General features: G+C 46.0%; 1 protein-coding gene across 1 annotated transcript in view; it reads left to right on the top strand.

Annotated features, from left to right (window-relative positions):
* Positions 1-6284: 6284 nt before the first annotated feature.
* Positions 6285-22720, top strand: part of SYNPO2L (synaptopodin 2-like) — a 21862-nt gene continuing 5426 nt past the window's right edge. Inside the window, exons 1-3 of the mRNA XM_010152747.1 lie at positions 6285-6420; positions 7134-7332; positions 10068-10729. Of these exons, the coding sequence (XP_010151049.1) occupies positions 6285-6420; positions 7134-7332; positions 10068-10729 (997 nt within the window). The remainder of the gene's footprint in view (positions 6421-7133; positions 7333-10067; positions 10730-22720) is intronic.

Here is a 22720-nt window from a genome sequence, read left to right as displayed (position 1 = left end):
CCGTCCAACCAGTTTTTTACCCAACCTGCTACTTGCTAGCACTACTGAATAAAACCTATGAAGGCTGAGCCTGGCATTTTTTTCCCTGTAAGTTCATACCTACAAGATGCTACAAGGGTGCTTCAAGGCACAGGAAGGTCTCTAACAAAGTTCCCCTGGAATCCTTCAGGCAAATGGGGTAGTTGTCTACTCCATACCTGTGGCTGATCCTGTCCTTGCTGCTGCACAATGGTGCTTATCATTCTCAGACCATTTCTGCGAGTCTCCCTTGGGGTTAGTGAGTGTTGTGTTTTGGTGCAGTAACTCACACTTGCAAATATGATGAATGCTGTGTACAATAACTTTTTGCAAACATAATTTTTTTTTTCTTGGATTGTATCCTGATTCTATCAAAAATAATAGTAGGTATGTCTTCTTCCAGTTTGCCCTCTCTCAGCACAAATACTGCAGAGGCATATTATACTTAAGACTGCTGCTGTTCAACAATTGGTAGGAGCTGAAAAGAGTTCTCTTTTCTGAGTACGGGTTTTGTTCAGAGCTTGCATATCCTCACTGCCCTTCAGAGCACAGTATCAGCATGCAGTGCAAAGCTTGAGAACACCTTGTTCTGGAGGACTGAAGCCATGTCTCTGGATGACTGCTCTGTGTTCAAGGCTCTCAATCCTGTCCCAGTTCAGTTCCTGTCCCTGTAAAGAAACATTTTGGTGGCTAGGTTTGCTTATGAGCTCTAATTCCTTAAGATTTTGATCCTAAAATCTTTTATGTCAAGAGGAGCAAGGCTGAGACTTCAGAAGATGACCTACATGGGACATGTATAAGCATGTTTCTTCTGAACACTAAATTCCTTTGTCCCAGCAGCTAGATGTAGGCATAGGGACTCTTGCTTTTTGACAAACATATCTGTTCCTTCTGAATCCTTGTTTCATATAAAACCCCCTTGATATCCTGCTGTTTACTCTGTTGAGAGTAGAATGTTTATGAAGCACTTTTAGTATCTATTCTAGTACATGTGGCATGATTCCTTGTCAGTGGTATTACACTTCACTCACTTTTCAGATTGTCTCACATCGAGTAACAAAAGACCATGGAGATAAAGGCTCTTTCTATCTGCCTCTGGCTAGATACTTGTTTCCAGCAGTAAGTTCTGTGCTAAATTTCTTGCTTAGGCAAAGTAGGTGGATTGTTTGGCAGTAACATATTACAGTAGTCTTATACGCAATTGATTGACTGGCCAGCACCAGCATCCTCTGCCACTACCAAGTTTTATCTCTAACCCACTTGCCCAGAAGCCACTCAAGTCTGTTCTGCCACTCAAGAGACCTTCTTTCACCACCCTCCCTTCCTATGTTCATCCTGGAGAGTGTGTGTTCTCTCCTTTCTCTATGTAAAGACTCCCTAATTAAGCTTCAGTGTGGAAGACCTGTGAAGTAGATCTGCAGAGACACTGGCCCTACTTTACCAAGAGGCAGGTCATCCAGTGTCACCTCTTCAACAGGAATACAGTATTTGGTCAGGAAGTTATTTGAACAAAATAGAGAGGTGTAATTGTAATGGGTAGTGTAATTATAATGGATTAGAGTAAATATTCTTCTGTAAAATAGCTTCCAGTAAAACTATGGCATTGCCATGAAGATGTGATATTCACATACTTAACAGACAAGGCACAGAAGAAGTATCTTACTGTATCTCTGTGTTCAGGTGGGCAGCTAAGACAAAGAAAATCTTAGAGACAGAGCAAAAGACTATTGAAAAACATCCTGATTTCCAGGCTTTTGTCATTTATGGCTCACAGTCTGATTGTTTTCTCCAAAATCACACAAGAGTTACCCAGGTCCCCAGAATCCCACTCTAGTATTTTAGCCACAGGGGTATCCTTCCTTGCACGAGTAAAGATTAGACCCTGGCCTTGGAGGAAAAAAAGACAGTTTCAGTAACTAAAATGATGTCAACACAGATGTTCAGAAAGAAGAAGAGATGGAGGGTGTTGTTTCCGCTTTTCCATCTAGCAACTACTGCATTTGTGGTTCGGCTGAGCAGGAAGTTCTGGGAGGAGCAGAGCCAAATGATCGCTGATTCCTGCCTGAGTTCATTCCCTTTTAGTAATGCTATATACCACAACAGGGCAGTTCTTACCTCTCCATGGGAATGGTGTGACAGGACTACGTTTCACAGAAGGCTGGGAATGAAATTTAAACACTGCCAGGTCGCCATGGAGTGTTGGACCTTGTGGCATTGTGGCTGCTGAGGTAAGGGGGACAGCTGTGTGATGAGAGATGCAGAGAGCGGAAGGGGCATTGGATGGGAAGACTGTATTTGATACACAACTCTGAGTTAGCTAGGTTACTGCTGGAAAGATTTTAGGAGATTAGAGGCAGACTGATAATGCAATTTATCTTCCTATCTTATAGACTGAGCTCTCATGATGAGAGGAGGTGGGAGGTGCCTTGCAGAGGCAAGGGGGAAGATGGCATGAACCTATTGCAGCTTATTCCTGAAAGGCATTGCAAACCACTTCTGATTGCCCACAGCATATTTCCTTTCTTATGAAGAAGTGGTGCTGGCCAGCAGGGAGGGTGGTTGCAAAGTTTCAGGACAGGTTCCCTGGGCTGTACTCAGGCAAGATGTGAAGCCACTGAGTTACTATCAGGATTACTCTATTCTTAGCATCCCAGCATGTCTTCACCCCCCACATACCACTATCTAAATATAGTCCGTACTGAAGGACAGATGCTGCCAAGTTGCATCTGACTCCCTCCTCTCTTGCATTCTGTTCCTGAAAGCTGGGCTGAAATCCTTCGAGACACATCCAATAATCAGCAAGTCCTTTTGTCTCCCCAGGGCTGTACAAGGAAACTTGTACTGTACTGTTAAAGCCTGATCCCAGCCCTGGCCTTCCTGGCGTGTCCTAGCGCTGGCCTTCCCTTCAACACCTTTTCCTCTTCCTTTTCCTTTCCTCTTTCTTTCCTTTCCATTTGTTGCCCTCACCCTTTTCCTTTTTTCCCCTCAGCTGCTTCTGTCCTTTCCTTCCTGTCTGATTCAACATGATCAATAAGAGGAAGAGAGCAAAGTAATGAAAGAAAACATGCACACACGTGTGTGCTGCAGAACCCAAACCTCTGACAAGAGCTCTTCTGTCACAACAGAAGTCCTGCTGGGAGGGCAGTGAGATGGACAATATCTTCTGTGTAAATGTGTTTCATTACTTGATAGTTCCAGTTTTCCACACTGATTTTTATTTCCAGTAGCATAAATCAATAAGGCCCTGAAACTGGGATTCCCTAGACCCAGCTGACATCCACACAGGACATTCCTCCCATGTGGGCCAGGATGTGTCATAGGGAAGTGTGTCCACTGGGGCATGGAGCAGTAAGTGTAACAGGCAGTTAGTTATAAGAGACTCAGAGAATTTGTGGGGAACCCCCCTCAAGAAGGAGAGGTCAATCCTGGCAGTATGTGCTAGGAGGCTGGAGGGGGCAATCCCCGGGGACCAGGTCTGGGGCTAGTCCTGACCACTTCTCAGATTCATAGAATCACAGAATGGTTTGGGTTGGAAGGGACCTTAAAGATCATCTAGTTCCAACCCCCCTGCCATGGGCAGGGACACCTTGCACTAGACCAGGTTCCTCAAAGCCACATCCAGCCTGGCCTTGAAGACATCCAGGGATGGGGCATCCACAGCATCTCTGGGCAACCTGTTCCAGTGCCTCACCACCCTCTCCGGGAAGAATTTCTTCCTGATATCTAATCTAAACCTCCCTGATTTCAATTTGTACCCTGTCGCTACAGGCTCTTGTAAAAGTCCTCTCCCAGCACCCTTGTAGGCCCCCTTCAGACACTGGAAAGCTGCAATGAGGTCTCCTCGGAGCCTCCTCTTCTCCAGGCTGAACAAGCCCAATTCCTGCAGCCTTTCGTCATAGGAGAGGTGCTCCAGCCTCCAGATTCCCTCATGCTGCCTCGCACTCCCATGAGAAAGATCTCCAGGGATCTGCTACAGAAAGCAATCGGGATTTCTCTTTGAAATACTGCTTTTCCCATCCTTTCCCATCTCTTCAGAACACTGGGTGTCACCTTCCAACCTGCCTGCAGCCTAGGCTCCCCGTTAGTGCCGCTTCGTGTGGCTCGCTGGGTGCCCAGGAGAGGGCATCTTTTGGACATGGGGAGCAAGTGCCTGCGGGCAGCCTGACCTTCAGGGTGGGCAGCGAGCCGGGCCTCCGACTGGGCAGCCGCCCTGGCCTGGGGCCTCGGAGGCTCAGTGCTGCCCTGCTGTGAGCCAGAGGCAGGGTATGGGCACGCAGAAACTGGCAGGCTCACAAAACCTGACAGGATTGAGCTGACCTCTGCCCAGAGGCCCTCCAGCCTCAGGCACACTGCACCCTGCTGACATGGTTGTGGATTAGGTCCTGTCCTTTCTGTATGACAAGCTTTCTTCCTTCTCTCTCTGCACAATCCTCTGCTGCCTTTAACCCCTCTGCTTTACTCCCTGGCAAATGCAGTGGGGCAAGGGTTTGTCATTAAAATGAAGCTGTGAATAGTTTGTTTCCTTCTGCTCTGGGAAGCGAAGTCATAAACTTCCAGAGAGGGTTTTATAAACCCGGGGGGAGACTGACAGCCAGGAACATTTACATGCTATTTTCAGACTCTGTAGGTCTCTTCCTGTGCTGGAAGAGACCTGGTCCTGTTTTCCCAAAAAGGAATGGAGACAGGGAGAAATCTCCTCCTGGATTATTGTCATGGTTTAACTCCAGCTAGCAAAATACCACGAAGCCGCTCTCACAAATTATAGAGCTAGTTTGCAGGCTCCTGCAACAGCACTGAAGTAACTATAGTTGCTTTAGTGTGTGGCTTTCTGCCACCTGGGTAAGATCTGAGCACAGAGCGAGCCGAGCCGGCCTCTTTGCTAACTGCAAAAGAAATGCATTGCCTGCTCCCATTGCTCAGCCTCCTGGGGCAGCTTGTGTCCCACCAGCCTACTCTGATCGAGAGGTGCCTGAAGCAGCAGTGGGCAGTGTTGTGAGCACAGCCTGACCCACCCTGCCTGGGAATCCCAAACACTTGCCTGCCAAGTCCTGCAGGACTGTGGAACCATAGGATTGCAGGAAGCTTACAAACTGCTCTGGGTGGTCACCAGCCCACATCCAGTTGGTTTCAGTGAGCATGGAGGAGTATGATGGGATGTGAGGAATGTTCTGAACACCTGCTGACAGCCTTTAACCCCCAGTCCCCTCACTCCATAATTGGCAGAGATACTCAGCACGTGTGTTCCTGTCCAGTGCTGAGCACTAAGCACTCGGCCATGGAGCAGCAGTTGGCCTTTTGGGGGATACCAGAAGGACATACTCCTCCTAACTATTATTCAACTTCCTAACTTTCTGCATTAGCTGTTGTGTCAGTAGGCAGCACTGGAAAATGTGTCTGCTGTCTCTTCTCAGTTAACAGCTGCACCCAAAGGGAGTATCAGGAAGCAGCATTTACACTGGAACAGCAGAAAAGTGGTTCTTCAGTTCATTACAGACCAACACATTCTCATTCCACGCTTATATTAACAAGGAGGGAGATAAAGGACTAAAATGACAGCGGCTGATGGATGTGGCAGCTGGGATGAGCCGGTCCCTATTTTAAGCATGCAGGCAAAGTTTGGGGTCAAGCTGGAGAGGCTACAGAGTGATAAAGTGGCAGTGAACACACAAACAATTTGGACCATAGCCCTCTTCTTTCCGTCTTCTTCCCCAACACCCCTCAGTCCTGCTGACAGGCTGACCTGGGGGGAGCGCTGCTCTTGCCTGCTCAACCCAGCCAGCAGGACTGAGCCCTGGTTGTGCACACACCCCATGGGTGCAGAGGGCCTGGGCCCTGGCACCGGCCAGCCATGCCACTGGGCCTCATCAGTAGTCCAGGGCCCTCCTTTCCTGCTCCCCTCCTGCTCCTGCAAGAACAATGGAAGGGCAGCAATCCTCTCACACCCACTTCTCTTTCTTGGGGCTGCCATGGGAGTGAGAGCAAAGTAGCTTGTGCTATTTTACAGCCAAGTCTGGTTGTTCGAGCAGCAAGGCTGTAAGATATGGGAGAAGGTGCCCTGCTGTGTGTAACCTCTGCAGAGATCTGCCACAGTTTGTTCACTACACCCTCTGTTAAAAAGTTCTGCACTGATTTGTCTCTCACTTAACTGCAAGATCTCAAGAAATATTCTAGAAGTATCTACAAACCCAGTGTATTACTACCTTGGGCCTGATTTGCCCTGACCCATTGTTTTTGCCTGACTATTCTATGATGTCCAAACTGAGTGCATGACGGATGCCAAGCTGTTCTACAGGACTGTGCCATTGCTTGCCTATATGGGAGAGGTCTGTGGTTTTGGGCTGAGTGGGTATTTGGTTTTCTGGCTTGCCCTAACAGAAAGGCTAGGCTGGGTTGGGGGTTTCGGTAAGAAGTTTAACTGATGGATGATGGAACAAAAGGGAGAGGAAACGTTTTGTGTAAGATGGCCATGAGAGGCCAGATTTAGGAACTAGCTTGGAATTAAAGACCCACTCTCCATTCTCAGATACAGCAATGCATATCCTGCACAGGTCCTGTTAAGGCAAAGATTTACTCAAGTTTACACTTGTGTAGCAGGACATGATATGGCCTGATGCAGATATCCAGAAATAAAGGAATGCTTAACAACAGGAAGTGCCTCAGAGCCACCTTCTCTTCCTGATGTCATCTTCCCTGAGCATGGTATTACCTAGCAGCTCTGTGAGTTTCAGGGATCAGACCAAGGAAGCACAGTAGAGCCCTACAGAAGGACACACAGCCATGTACAGGGCTGGTCTGGGAAGAGTTCCTGTTCCCTCTCTGAAACACAGAATCCCTAAGCAACTTAGGATATAGTGAACAAGAGAGGAGCATGTAGGTGTTCCTGAGTGTTTCATCTGCACTGAAGGACTCTAATTGGGTTGGTGATCAGGTCAGGCCTATGCTCAGCAGAGTGACTCTTGGAATTAACAGGAGTACAGAGACTGAAAGGCACAGTCAGGACTCACCTGAGGACTGGTCCTCCACCCTGGCAGCACAGTAGTCTTAGGCCTTATTTTATTGTGTCAGGGACTGAGTCATAGAAGGGCCAGCAGGAGACAAGCAACTGAACTAAATAGCTGCTGTTCTTCACTTCATCCCTATCCTCTCTCTTCTGCTTTTCCAGATACGAAAGAGAAGCAAAGCATGCCGCGGAGGCCTGTGGGAAAATGATGTGCTAGTATCTATCAATGGGAAGTCATGTGCTGGCCTCTCCCATGCTACTGCCATGCAGATCATCGATTCCTCCAACGGCATGCTCAACATCCGTGTGAAAAGGTAACCTGCTCCCAAGCACTGGTGCCATGACAGTGCAGGCAGCCGGGCAGCATCAGACAGCGCAGCAGCTATCCACACCTAACAGAAATAAGGCAGGCAGGAAGCCTTTGGTTTCTCCATGCTGCATGGTGTATTGTGAGGACTTTCCCATGGCTAACATGTGGTCATCCAAAAGTTTCTCACTGTCTCTGTGCTGCTTTCCAGGGTGCCTGGCCCTGGGCCTGAACTGACCCCACACCTCCCTGCCCAGCCCCTCAGGCTGGATTGAAATGTTTGCAGTGTGAGGGCTATGCTGCAAAGAATGAGCAATTTAGGCTGTAAGCAAGCAGATGCCATAGAGCAATTAACAGAGACTCCAGTTCATTCTGGGTAAATAACTTCTGTAGAAATGAATATGAGTACACATTAGATAATTAAGCCAAGAAAGATTACCCAAGTATTTACTACAGCAGGCCACTGTAGTCCGACAGGATGTAGTCTGACAGTCCTGACTTTCACAAAAGTAAGAGTCCCTTTTTTCAGGAAGAAATATCTCTGGCAAAGTCTCTAGTCCAGCAGAATACTGGAGACCAGGCTCAAATTTAAGCACAAAAATGGTCCTGTAACATCCCTGGTTCTACCTGTGCTAAAGCTAATCCAGTACCTCAGTGCATGCTGGATGAGGCCCAAGCTGTAAATGAGGCATATAAACATGAAAGCTGCATAGCTGTGTGCGGTCCCAGTTAGTCCATACCACTGACAAAATAGAAGTCACCCTCAGGAAATAAGGCCCTGGTGAAGGGGGCTGGGAGATGTGATTTTCTACAGCCCTGAAAAGACAGAACACTGTGAGCAGTGGGGAGAGAGAGCCACGCTGGTTCCTGGCATCTGTAAAGCGGGGGCAGAGGTGGGCAGTGCTCAGAGAAGGAAAGCCTGAACACGTAGGTTCTTCCCCTTGGCTTCAGAGAAAGCGCCGGTGCCTTCTGATGTGTTCATCTCATACTCTAGCTGTGATTAAGTGGGATGAGTGAGCTCTGCACAAGGTGTCCAGAATAGCTCCTTGGTCCCTTGCCAAGGCCTTATCTCACCCCATCGGAGTCTATCTGCAGCCAACAGGTGCCTGGGCAAATTCCAGTGAGCCAAAATCAGCCCACTTTGAATTAGCAAAGTGACAAAGGCAGGCGTCTGGAAGCCCTCTGGGAGCCAACATAGGATGGTTTGGAAATAACATAACCAGTTGGCTTCATTTTGAGGTAGTGGAGAACTCATGAAATATTTCTTTCCGATCACATCTCTATTCCCACTTCATATTTATGTCCAGAGAAAACACCAATCTGTCCTGCTCAGAAAGGAGACATAGCTAGCTGACTCTGGAGTATGCGAGGTCATAAGTGTATTTCTGTCAGTGTGGGATGTGTGTGAAGGGAGATACTGAGAGGTAAGGACAGAGATTGTGACCTGACAGGGCAGAACAAGAGTAACTGGTTTACAAGCAGTTATTCTTTTCAGTTATCCAGTCAAGTGTTAAATGAAGAGGAATGACTGCTCTGTTTTGCTTTAGACGCTTTGAGTTTGCTCCCCAGTTAGAATTCCTAGTAGCAAATACTATTAAAAAAATAAACTGCCAGAGAAATTGCTCCATCCTTAGCTTCCACAAAGGTTTGCATTTGACATGAGTATACATTTTTCACAGTGCAGAATTGGGATCCAAGTCATGACTTCCACAACTTTACAGAGGTGATGCTGTCTGCCTGGCTCCACTGTATGCACACTCAGCAGGCAGATACTCAGGGATCCTTTATAACTCTAACAAGCCCTGGTGACTCTGACAAGGAAGAATTTCCCTGCACTATCTGTGGGGTCTGGAGTCAAACTGCTGCTGAAATTCAGAACCACTCTTGAGGAGAGGGAGGGCAGAGCTGGCTCTTTCCCATCAGCATAGCCAGTTCTCCCTCCCTCTGGCAGTCAGCAGTTGGGCTAACTGCCCCAGTCTGTCCTGCCCCTACTCTAGTCATCCTTCCAGCTGACTTACAGGCTAGAAGTGGCTATGTCTAAGCCAAAGGCAGATGCCACCATGGATTGGGCTGGCTGGCATGACTGTAGTACGGTTGTCAAAACCCAGGCACTGGTAGCTTGCGACGCAGTGCCACAGCGAGCAGGCCAGCATCAGGGGGACTCCTACTACAGCAGGGTCCTACCCCAAAAAATACTTGGGCCTTTTTCTCCTAAGTATTTTCTATTTACTTCCATGTAGAGGGCAGGGCAAACAAACAGCACCGACTTCTTTGGAGCTCACTTTGAGCTAAAGCAGTTTGGGTCATGCTGGGATCTGCATAGCTGGCACAGCTCCAGGGTGCAGTCCAAGCTGCAGGTACATCCCAATGTCCAGAGGAATGTTTGCTATGCAGGAATTTACCTCCCCAGGAGAAATGCCTCGGGAGCTGATTAAGCTGGCTCCATAGATTTTTATGCTCTCAGGGCATTCTGATTTTCAAGTGTAATTCTGATTTTCATTCTGATTTTCAAGTGAAAACAACTGGTTTTCAAAGAGTCATGTGGCAGAAAATCAGGGTGAGAACATGTAGCTGATGTGAGAGATGAGTCTGCCCTTGGTGTCAGCACTTCAGGTGTCTGTGCCAGCCGAAAGACGCCTAAAACAGCGGCTCAGTCCTTACCCCTCTCTTAGATGTGGGGTTTTCCTTCCAGCTCAGCACCACCAACCAGATCTCAATCACTGCTTTTCCTTCTCCCCACAGGATAGTTGGTGGGGACCAGACCGGCCCACGGCTCCAGCGCTCCCCTTCTCCAGGGCAGCGAGTGCTCTCCCCTACGTCCCCACTCAGCCCCCCAGCACAGCTCCTCAGCCCTGAACCGGCAGGACCCCCAGCCACCGCACAGCCCTCACAGCCACGGAGGTTGCAGAAGCACCTGGAGAGCCTCACCTCCCCACCGGACAGTGAGGCCTACTATGGTGAGACGGACAGCGATGCTGACAACGTGGCCCAGGAGAAGCACCGCCGGGCTCGCAAGAAGAGCCCACGCTCCCCGCCCGACAGCACCACCAGCAAAGCAGATGCACCTCAGGATGAGGTGTCCCTGTCCGAACAGAGCGGCTACGAAAGCATGCCGGAGGTTGCTGCACAGCGGGGAGCCGAGGTGGCCAGCTCCAGCGGGGTGGCCAAGAGGGAGATTGCCTGCCCGCCCGGCAGCCGCACGGACACTCCATTCTCTGAGAGCGAGGGACAGTTGCGGCCACCATCAACAGAGGGACGGGAGCCTTCTCCGGAGGCAATGCTCCTGCCCCACGCCACCAAGGCTATCCGAGCGGAACGTCATCTCATTCCCATGGTGGGGCCAGTGGAGCATCCGGTTGACGAAGACCTAACTACCACGTATGCAGAGAAAGCCAAGCAGGCCAGTAAGTCCTCTGCACCCTGACACTCACCCATCCCCTCTTCCTATGCTGGACCTCCTTCCAAAAGCCTAATTTCTGCAAATGTCAAGTGTGTTAGATCCTCTAGCTTGGGAAGAAGCAGAGTCAAGGCAGACCTGCAGGGACTGGGGCTTCCTATTGCAACTCTGGCACTGGGGTCTACCTCACTCAAGATGTCCCAAGGAACAGATGAGAGAAGGGGTCTGGGACCTGGGAGTCACTCATAGAAGCTGCAGCTGTCTGTGTCTCCAAGCACAGGGTGCTGCTTCTGAGAGGCTCGCAAGGAGTCCCCTGTTGAGCTCAGCTCTCCATGGGCACAGAGGCATGTAGTATTACACATGATTACGGACCGAGTAGAGATCGTTTTCAGTCAGCATAGCCCTAAATGAGTGTTGTCAGTAGCTCATTTCTTTCTCTCACCCTGTCAAGCTCAGAGAGGGGATTGTCTACATCAGCTTCTGGGGAATGTTTTCTCTGGAGGCACTTACTGTGGCAAGGGAGTCCATGTCTGGCAGCCAGAACTGGTGAGCTCTGGTAGAATTTATCACTTTTTAGGTATCAGTAATGGAGGGCTGCCAGCAAGGACAGGCAGGAGTGGTAAATCAGCTGTTGCAACAGTTCTTTATATTGGGACCCCTACTAGTCAAGACCTTTCCAGGTGGAATAAAGTACTGAAAAACATAGTGTAGTACATGGGTGATGGACCTGAAGTGACCTTAATTGTGAATATCTTTCCTGGTTTCTGCCACACATGGAGCATTTCAAACCCAAACACGAAGGCAGAACAAGATGTTACCTGACTTGACAGTTGTGATCAACCCAATAATATTAAAAACAAGGTAATCAGAACATTTTTTTCATGAGTACCTCAGTGTGCAGTATGACTGACTTATTTATACTTCTCTGAAGCTGGAAATAAAGCAGGTTTTAAAAAAGTGACTTAGCTAGGGGACAGAATGGGAATCAGACACAGAAAAATTACTAGACTGAATCAGAAATAAAGCAGAATAAATCAGAAATAACTTCTCATTCTCTTCTCCAAATGCTAGACATTTTCCCCCAGACCAGATAATATTGCAAGACAATTGATAAAGCTCTCTTTTCTCTTTTCCTTGGGCTAAACATTCCTTTATCTATTCTGCCTAAGGGATCCTACAGAGGTAACTTTCAAACCTAGGCTGCTTCTGTCAGGCAGGGCACTGTCTTACTGCTCTGCTCTGTGTTGAGAAGACAGACTTGGTTTAGTCCCTTACGTCAGGCCCTGCTAAGCAGTACAACTGACCTGGTGCCTTGTACTATTTCTTCTTAGTCTTTAGCACTCGCTTTCTGTAGGACAGCAAAGAAAGTAGCAATTTCAGCCTCCCTGAGGATGAAGCTATTTTTTCCCCCTTTGAATAATGTGCAAGCATGAGGTGAATGTTGAGAAAGGCATGTTCAGCTGCTCCCTGCCACCTGATAGTCCTAGCAGTGGATGAGCAATTGCTTTATATCAAGACTTATTTCCATGGACAGTGTCAGTACAGAAGGCTCCCAGGAAAGCCATGTATTTAACGCAGAGCATTTCTGATGGCAAAATAATATCCCATGGCAGAAGGTGATGCAACTCTATTGCTAGCTAGAGGTAGGGTTCCCAGAACATTGCAGACTGAGATAACATTTTATTCTCCTATTACCCCTCCACTGTTCACCCCCCTTCTGGTTTATGTTTAGCCATGGGTGTCCTTATGTAAGAGTTTCTCTGCCATGGGTGGCAACTCACATGGCCAGCTTGGCCTTTTCTTGGGTTAGGAATCTTGGCAGCAAATGTGAAGGCAAAACTCTATGTCCTGATCATGCAGGAGCACAGCAGCCACTAAAAAATCACAACCAGCAACCAATAACTCTGTGAAGGAAGGAAGCAAGGAAGGAAGAGGGATGGAAGATGTTCGTTACGCGGTGAACAGAGCTAAGGAGCACCTGTAACTGGAATAAACACAGGAGGATGTGGGACTGCTGAGCTGCGCTGGCTCCATGGGGAAGCTGCCTGCAGAGAAGCTGTCGGCACATGGTAAAGCATCTCTTGCCAGAAGGATGTAGCATTGGCAAGGATGTTTGGGCTTGCATGGGTTCAGCTCCTACAGCTGCTCCAGGCTCCCACAGAGCTGCCAGAGCTTTCTCTGCCTTTCCTTGGGAATACCCACAGCACAGGAGCCTGCTCTGGGACATGGAAACTCCTGGGTTTTGCTAAATAGGAATGCAAAATCAAACTTATGGCTTAGAAACAAGGCAAGTTTTTAAAATCTGAGTTAACTACAGTAGGTGACTCGGATGATCAGTCACGAGAGCCTAGGTCTCAGTATATGTGCAGTAGATGTTTAAGGACCATTCTATCTACCTACTCAGATGTCTGCTTTTTGCAGCACTACCTATGTAAATATATTCCTGATGCAGCTGCTTAGCACACCCTCCTCGCCCTCGCCATGGTTTTCATTGTGGCTCCCACTGCTGCACCATAAGAATGTGAAAAACTCCTTTTTTCTTTGTTGGGACTGTTACCCAGATTTGTTTCTCACCTTTTCTTTCTAGAATGTACTCCTTTCTCATGCCTGCTCGGATGTTTTCTCCAGTTTTAGGGGTATTTCTCATGTCCTTTGTATTCATTCTTTCTAACTTTTCATTGTAATTTTTAAGCTACAGAGACTTTCTTCCTTTCTCACCTGTCCCTGCACCTCAGCCAAACAGAACTGGAGGTGTAGTATTTCTAGAGGAATATCTAGAAACATCAAATTTCTACATGAATAATTGAAATCCCTGTACAAGAACAGAGATACGCAAGAATTCTTTTCCACACCACCAAGAGTAGCAGCTACAATTCTTCACAGCTCTATTGCCCTGCAAGGATCTCAGTAAGCCTGCTATCACCCATTAGCTCTTGGCCTTTCTCAAACTTAAGTTCTGTAGCTCTGATTTTTATTTTGTAGAGCTTTTGTAGACCTTTGTCCTCACTGCAAGCTTTCCAGAGCTCTGAGCTTTCCAGGTGATAGGCACATTGATTCAGCACCCCTGCCTCCCCTTTTCTGTGTGACTTTCCTTCATTTCTGGTGTTGTTAGCAAATCTGACCTGGGCTGACTGTATGCTGTCCTCAAGATCATCGATGGAACTAGGAAATGCTTCCCATATTCCCCCACCATCTTTCCTAGTCTCACCATGATGGGTGATCAGCCTTTATGCTCTGATTGTTACTGATTCATTTTCTCTTAATTTTCATCTGATTGACATTTCTCCAGTACAAGTATTTTTTTGCATCAACTCCACCAACTCCTGACAACTACAGCTGCTTTCCCTGCCTTTACCAAGAGGAGTCACATCACATGGCAATTGCCAGAGGTGACACTGCTGTCTAATGCAGTAACGCCGGAGCAATGGAGCTCGCTTATTTACACTGGGCAAGGATTCGGCTCTGGGAGCAGAACACAGTGTGGTGGCAATTACCAACAGCCCGAGATGAGGATTTGGAGTGGGTGGGGTGGAGCAAAATGAGCACAGGGAAGAGGGGGCAGCAGCTCATGGTGCCACCTCATGAGGCCCTGCACGTCATCAGCTGCTGAGCTGTGCCTCTCCTTCCCCAGCAAAGACACAAGACCTTAGAGCTCCTTAGGGAGGCAACAGCCTCTCTGCAGTGAGGCTCAGGCCTGTCACTTTCCAAAGCTCCTGTCCTGTTTGCACATTGGTATTGGCTTATTTTTTCCATCCTGTGGGATAAACCCATACATCATTCCTGCCCTCCACAGGACACATAGCTTGGACATGCCTGCTGAAACAACACTCAGAGCATTGCTGATGCAGACTCGTGGGGCAGTGTGAGGAGTACACACCATTCAAATGTGGGCAACTTGCCCTACAAGTAATAGGACTTCAGTTGCCATTGCTACCCAGTGGCTACTATGCACCCTGGTGTTTTGCTCAGTGGGCCAAGAGAACAGCCAGCAAACAGAGACTCTTTGCTGTGCTTCAGTGAACTACAGGAGAGCATTCATACTTGTGAATAGCCAATATTTTGCCTAATCTCAAGAAACAAAAGTACAGATTTGTTTCTTTCTCACGAAAACAGTAACTTGCTCTCAGGGGTGATTAATCCCTGGGGAAACTGGGGATCTTTGGGGCCACAGTTCATCATCAGTGTAAAGGGTCACGCTACATCCCTTCCTGAGATGATTTCTGTGGTGCTTGCACAGTGCAGAAGAAAGGAAGAGGAAACAAGACAGAAATACAAGTAAAAAAATCTGAACGAGTTTCAGGAGTTTAGCAGAAAGAAGAGCTTGTGGCAGGGAGAATCAGACTATAGTCATCACAAGTAATTGCTCGTAAGGTTCTTTGCATCTCCATAGCTCCTGCAGTGTCCTCCGCTGCTCACCCCACCCTCAGAGGCTTGGGATCTGTCTGTGGCCAGGGCTGCTTCTCCTCAGCCACCTGTGCTCTCTAAGATGCACTCTATTTCCACCCCCATCCTAAACTGTCTTCCAGGAACAATAAGTTCAGGCCTTTTCACAGCTGGAAATACCAATTGCTAGCAGACACCAGGACAGCAGCCTAGTCCTAACTTGCTATCACACTGTAGGAATTTATGTCAGTGCAAGAAGTGCTTCAAAATATCTCAATTTAAACTTATCCACTGGACTATTTTTAGTTCCTAGGACTCAAGAGTCTCTCCATGTACGGTAGGGGAAAGGAGGGAAAAATGGGTGGGGAAATTTCCTCCTCTGCTTTATATGGGCCTGACTGCCTGTGCAGAGTCATCAAAGTTAGTACATTCCATATCAGAAAAGGAAATCCTTCTTTTTGAAAGCGGATGTACGGCAGCATCACTCAACGAGATAGGATGCTTATAAATAAGTGGCTTATTCATTGGAGGGTCATACAGATTACCCCTTCTAAGAGTGACTGCAGTCACATTTCTCTGCAGAGAGGGAGAGTGCAGCAAGCCATCTCTCAGCCTATTACAAGTGGTATAGGCCACAGGAGCTGTGAACAAGATAAAGTACCTGAATGGCAGTTTGAACTTACTGCACCACAATTTCTGCTTGGCTTTTAGCTTTGGCAGTGGTGACTCTAATGATCACGGTTACGTGGTTGTCAGGCTTGCTGGTTTTGCCATTTGCTGCAGTCTAGAAGGCCACAAGGTAGTCAACTGTCCCCATCCTACTTGCTTTATAGTAGAATAGAAATGCATTCTGCTCAGACCAGAAGATTAAAATTAATTGCCTGAACTATTGATCTTACAGGAAGTCTGTTTCTAGCAGTATGAAGCAAGGCTGAATAACCCTTGGCCTCACTACTCAGTGAGCAGCCAGCCACAAGGAAAACAAGGAAAACAGCCTCCGTGGTTGACTCACAGATGGAGAGTCTGATCTAACTTCAGCATGCATTAAACTGGAAATTGCCTCCACTTGGGAAATCGATTTGCATATCCTGGTGTATGCAGTCTAGTTGTATGCCTTTGCTTCAGAATATCCCACTTAATAACTAACATTCAGGTTTGAATCCTCTGCAGCTTGGAAGGCATTTATTAAAGAAGACAATAGTAGGATAAACACTGTGCATCTGGAGCCCTTTTCCTCCAGTCTTAGGCTTGAGCATGGTATTTGAGCTTATGCCTTTGGTTTATGTTCTTCTATCGAAAGCACAGAGGTGATATTTTCAGGCCAATGTATTAAATGTTTGGGCAGAAGACAGACATTATAAGCTGGTGTTGTCTGTCTTGGCTAGTGTGGATGAATTTTTCCTTCTTTCTTGAGCCGTCTCAGAAATTGTCACAAGTAATTGGCCATCTTCCTCAGATATTCTTGGTGGAGACTTCCAGCATCCTTCCCTCGGGCATCACTCTTGTCCACCATTTCAGTGCAGATGCTGTGGGTTGCAGCACTGGAAGTAAGGCTGATGGAGCTCTGATCTGCCTCACCTTTGCACCTCACTGCTACCCTGCTGCCTCAGAGCCTGAGACATGGATTTAGCTGAACATTTTAGCTCAAGATAAATCTAGCTGCATATAATATTCTCTGAGAGAGGGAAATTATTTAGTATTTGAAGAAGTTTGGAGGAAAGCTGTTACGTGATTCCTGAAATAAAAATATACTTTTTTTTCCTAGTATTTCCACTATACGAGATGCTATTTTTAGCATCTTTTTTAAACTATCAGTTACTCAGACATTACTACTCTATGTTGTTATTGTCAGCGCAGGGACTCTGACTCCGGGTCGCAGTTCCTCAGACATGGTCAGAGGTCATTCATCATCCTGCTGCTGGGGAAACAGTGTCAGCAGTTCTCTTCCAAGCTCACACTTCCTTGGTCCTTGCAGAGCCCTCACTAGCAATTTCTCAGAATAAGCTGCCACACACGTTAAGTTAACATATCCTGTCCTTGCACTTCTGGGGTGATTTTGGATGTGTAAGGCTGATGGGGAACAATGGGATTAAGCCAAAATTTTGCCAGTAATTCAGATCTCAAGGTGATTGGAGCAATAAGAACACTGAAACAACTCTACATATAACCCTATAAACTGCCTTAGCCAAGCTGATCATTTCTAGGTTCCAGGATTTTGAGAGATGAGTTGAAAGAAATCATAATGCCAATAGGCAATGGGAATCCCTCTCCGTGTCCAATGTTGTTATCATCAGTTCTGAAAGTGATATGGGACTATTACTGACAAGATTGAGACAAGTCTGCTCAGAGACAACACTGAAATGAGGCAAAGTGATAGTGATGGGGGAGGGAGAGGCATAAAACAGTGAGGCATTAAAAGGACTTTGACAAGGGGTAATTAAACAACAGAGCCATTGCTCATTGCTCAACAGAAGTGAGAGAAAATTATAGCTAGGAAGGAGAAAACTGTCAACCTGAAAAATAATCGTTTTTCAGTTTCACTTAAATCCATCGTAGGAAGGGAGATCAGTTTGTTGTAAAATCTGTGAAGCTTCACTGTCATCAGTGTATCTACTGCTTACGTTAACCAAGAATCTAGCCCTTTGCATACAAGAAATAAGAGCAGGAACAGGGGTGAGTAGATACAGCATATCTTGATACATGGACTGTACTGAAAGGACAAGGCTGAATCATATTCTTTGTAGAGGTGAAATCTAAGGAATTAGGGAAAATTGTATCAGAATGGCCCTCGGTCCCTGATAGATACCCTGGAAAAATGGGAAGGGTCTCAGGGAGAGACCAAGAATAGAACCCTTCTTAGACACAGACTCTGGGGTTTAGGAAGAAAAAAAAAACATGTTTAGCTTCAGTTAGGTGAGCAAAGTAGTTCTTTTGAGCACACTTTGTGGAAAACAAAATGATCTGTAAAAACAACATAGACTAATAAAAACTAGAAGAAGTGGTAGTCTTTGACCTGTTCAGTAAGATAAGACCTAGTGGCTAGAGAAAGAAGGTGGACACAGTATATGTTGGCTTCTGAAAGATACCTGATATAGTTCCACATGACTTTTCCAATGAGAGAAATACGGATGAGATAGGACTACTGTAAGGAGACTGCACAATTGGCTAAGAATAGAACAGAAAACATAACTATTAATGGCTCATGATGTCAGATTACCTAACTGGCTAAGTTGGTAGTAGTGTTTCACTAGGCTTCTGAATCTAACAGGGCTACCTCTATATTTTCACCCACAGAGCTTTAAACACTAACATATGTCAATCAAATGTCCTCTCCACCTCATGTTAGATGACTGGCAAGGAGACAGATGATTAAAAATCCCAACCCTCCTCTCTTCTGTCAGTGGATCTTGTCCTCTGGCTGCATCTAGACAGAACAAGCAGTATGTGCTGTGGAGCACTGCACAGCCCTGAAACTGCTGCTATTCAGAACTGGGACCTGGCTGGGACACCTTGCAGCTTTTCTCTGGTCTGTCTGTCCACAGAACCCCAGGTGTGTGGGGGACACGGGGGAGGGAGGTGGGTTATCTGGATTGAGAAGGTACAACACTGTTGTCTTCCTATCTGCATTTTCAACTACAAACTCCTGTTATTGATGCTTTTTAAATGTTTTTTGTTTCTCTTGAGTGTGTTGTACCTAGCAAGCAGTAAAAGGAAACAGCAATAATACTGTTTTTAATGGATGGCTTGAGGATTCAGCAGAGTTTGCTGTGTATTAATCAACAGATGACATGTGGCATGGAAGGTCTACAGTTGTCTCATGAAAGGCTAGGTTTTTAAATGTAGTAGGAGCTTGACATGTTGCAGAAAAGGACTGAAATCAATTGGGTAACAAGAATATATGGCAAGTGGTATAGGATTGATCAAGTTCACAGACCCAGATGGTGAGCATATGCTTGTCTGCATTACTAGAGAGTTCATGCTGGAAACACTGAAGGACAAAGAGAAGATGAATCAGTGGTATCCTGCTGTCAGACATCAAACAATTTTGTGAGCAGCAGAATTAACAAAACCTGGTGTTCTTTTAATTCATGTTTTGTATTTGATATCTCATTCTCTCATGTCTAGTAAAATGACAATTTGTCTGATCTCTCACATTGAGAATGAGAGCACATAATCTCTCTGTTCTGTGTGGTTTTCACTTTTTGGTGCCTAATTAAGACTGCACTCAGGCTTCCTGCTTCCTATGGTGGGGTCTGTCTCCTCTGTCCAGTCACCTATTTTCATGTAAACTTGTAGGAGCTTGTATCTTTGTGACTTCAGACTCTTAAAATTAGCAAAGAGGCTCAAAACCTATTAGCATGAAACAGGTAAGATGGAAAGACATGCAGCATGACTGCATAAACCTTTTTTAGGAAATCAGGCTATAACTGCAGGAGACAGATTCATAGCAGGTGCTGTCCTGGCAAAAGCAAGCTCTCCTTTGGCAGTCTTGTCACAGAAGACTACATAGGGAATATTCAGGGCCCGAGTGTGAGCTCTCAGGACAGGAAGGCTGGCCATGTGTGCTACCTTTTGCACCGAGGACACATATCCACCCAGTTCAAGAAGAAAGGCACATTCTCACTCAACTGAGGGAGAAGTTTCTGATTGAACAAGCTCTTCAAGTCTCCAGCAGGATACCAGAGATACATTGCAGCCACGCACAGCAGTGTCTGTACACCCTCTCTGCCTAGCACAGCTCTTCAGTAGCAGTGTGAGTGTTGTAGCATGGTCAAAAATCTGCAAAATGACTGGGCATGGCTTTTCCCATGGGCTGTCAATTCACCTGCAGAGAAGCTTGCTTTCTGTTTTTCTAAAACCAGGAGATTGCAGTGCAGCAGTGTCTCACTGGGACCTCTAAAAATCATTAGCTGTTTAAGAAGAAATACTGGTTGACAAGTACTTAGCTGTATATTTAACTTCAGATACAGGCTTAAGCATTGCAGAATTGAGTAAGACAGAAGCATTTGCCTGTAGCATCCTAAATTGGAGCTGAAGCCATACCCATATTTTATATTATGCACAGATTATGTGATGGAAGTGTGCAAATACCCAAGAATGAGGCCGAAGTTTTCTGTACCAAGAGTTTTACCACTTCTTTTAAGTAAAAGAATATATACTTCTCTGCTTTACTGTTTGCAATTCAAACATCAGTTGAAGCTTGAAAGGTTGAAGCTTTCAACAGGGAAATACTTAGAAGGCCAGTAGAACCTATCCAAATCTTATTTTGAAAGGACTCCAGGTATGGAAAGCATGAGATGTCTATAGCCTCTAATAACTTACTGAGATATTTGCAACATTAGCCATGGAAAAATGACCTTGTCTAACATAAATAGCTGGAAGAACAGAATTCTGGTTGATCCCATGTGAAAAAATAGTAGACCAGTAGTATTTCATCACAGAGAAGCAGGCTTTTTATCTCTGAAATTGGCAGTATGGTTATTTTCTATGGTAATGGCTTTTCTAGAATTTGGGTTTTGGTAATAAAAATTACCGTTGTTTGTATCCTAGTGAACATGAACAGTATCTAACATTATGAAAGCCTGCATGTTCAGTAGTTTTACTGAGCATACATTAAAATGCTTTTTTAAATAGGGCCTGATCTTGAAAAGATTTATACATTTTACACTTCTCTTTACTGTAATTAGTAACGTAATTAATTTCATTTCAGTGAAATTTAGTTAAGTTAAAGGAAAAATCTCTTTAGGCTTTGATTGATAGAAATTTTTCCTTTTTGTGGATTATTCCCACAGGATTTAGTGCTTTGTAAGTTAATGAAAAGTTAGAAATTAACCACCATACCAGCATTTAGAAGAGTTTTATAACCCTGTCATTTACTCTTTCATCTATTCCATCTGAATGTTCTTAATTTTTTTCTGTCCTGGAGAGCTGTATTTTCATTTTCAATTCCATATCGTATATACCAGCTTCTACGAGGTTTTCCTGAAGAGTCTGCATCCCTATATGTGTAAATATTTGTCAAAGAAGAGACTGAACCACTTCCATCGCTCTTGCTGTAAGAGCCTCTGCATGAGGCATGACAGGTCTCTCTTACAGCAACACTGCCTGTGGAAGTTGTCTGCCTTAGCATGCGGTAATGGTTAGTGGAATTCAGGAGGCATGTTCAGACCTTCACCTTTCCAGACTTGCTAACACTGGAGATGATAGTCTGCTTGAGTCCTGGGCTACTGTGTTGCTAAGGCTGGGACTGCTGGGAGCGAGAATCACAGGGCAGCGTCCCTTGGCCACAGCTCTGGGATGCTCTCACAGGACCTATTGCTCATGTACAGAAAGAGGCAGTAAGACAAGACCTACCCAAAGTGTGCGGAGATGCTGAGCAGGACACAACTGCGGAGATTTGTAGACTCCCAGCACCCTCTGTTCCCTTCCTCCCTGTCTGCACCTATCCCTTCCTTCCTCCTCACTCTCTGCATCTCATCTTTCAACACCTCTCAGTCTCCAACGCTGGAGCTCGGAATGGTGCTGCCAAAACACCACTCCTTGGCCTCCAAACGCTCCATCACCCGCCCTGTGTACAGTCACACTCTTCACTGGCGTGGGTAACAGCCTCTGCCATTTTCATTCATCTAAACCACTTCACTACAGGCACCTAACACTCTCCTGTTAAATGTTCCCCAGTCCTGGTACACAACAGGAATCTGTGTATCATGGCCTGTTTCTCCTCAGACATGGAAGGAAGTTGATATACAATGAAAAGAAAGCCTCTCCTCTCCTCATATATTTACCTGTAGCTGGGTGCTCGCTGAGGGTTTCAGACAAGGAAAGTTGCTTTCCTCCTGTGAGGCTTTCTCTGCCTGTCCATGCTGGACATGAGAATTGTGTTAGTCTCATCTCTTTGAAGAGCTATTAGCACAGAAATGCTGGACATGGAGGCATTGGAAACACTTACCTGAAGCTTACACCTTTCTAACCTGAAGCTGGCACCACAGAAGCAATGGGAGTATAGAGTATACTTTCTTAGTGTAAAATAAAAAAGAGGATTTTCTCCTCATGTGGAGCAGAGAGTGGGGGAAAGGAGGGTGTTTAAGTGCCAGGTGATAATGTCCATCACACTGCTCAGTGATGAAGCTAAGAAGACAAAAATAGATGAAGTGACCTCATGGCTTTCGGCAGTAATGCCTACGAGACAAAAGAGAGGCTTTAAAAGGCTTGTGGAGCTGATAGCAAAGAGCTTGGACACCTCAGAGTTTTGGTTCTGCTCCAGCAGGGAACTGCTTTGCTTCTCTCTCATTGCCTCTCTCTGTTTATGGGGAGTCGTGAATTAAACGGGTTTTGTGACATGCCCAGCTCTCCAGGTCTGGACTCTGCCTTCTCAAGCTTGGATCAGCCTTATGCAGGTACAACTGCCTCCTCTTTTCTACTTTTCTTTCCTTTTCTCTTTTCTTTCTATTTCTTTCTTTTCTCTTTCTTTTCTTTTCTTTTCTTTCCTTTTTTTCTTTTCTTTTCTTTTCTTTTCTTTTCTTTTCTCTTCTCTTCTCTTTTTTCTTTTTTCTTTTTTTCTTTTCTTTTTTCTCTTCTCTTCTCTTCTCTTCTCTTCTCTTCTCTTCTCTTCTCT

This window comes from Eurypyga helias, unplaced genomic scaffold (genome assembly GCF_000690775.1).
Source record: "Eurypyga helias isolate BGI_N326 unplaced genomic scaffold, ASM69077v1 scaffold22635, whole genome shotgun sequence".
In the NCBI taxonomy this organism is placed as follows: Eukaryota; Metazoa; Chordata; class Aves; order Eurypygiformes; family Eurypygidae; genus Eurypyga; species Eurypyga helias.
The sequence above is the reverse complement of the archived record's forward strand: the minus strand, read 5'-3'. Positions and strand labels throughout refer to the sequence as shown.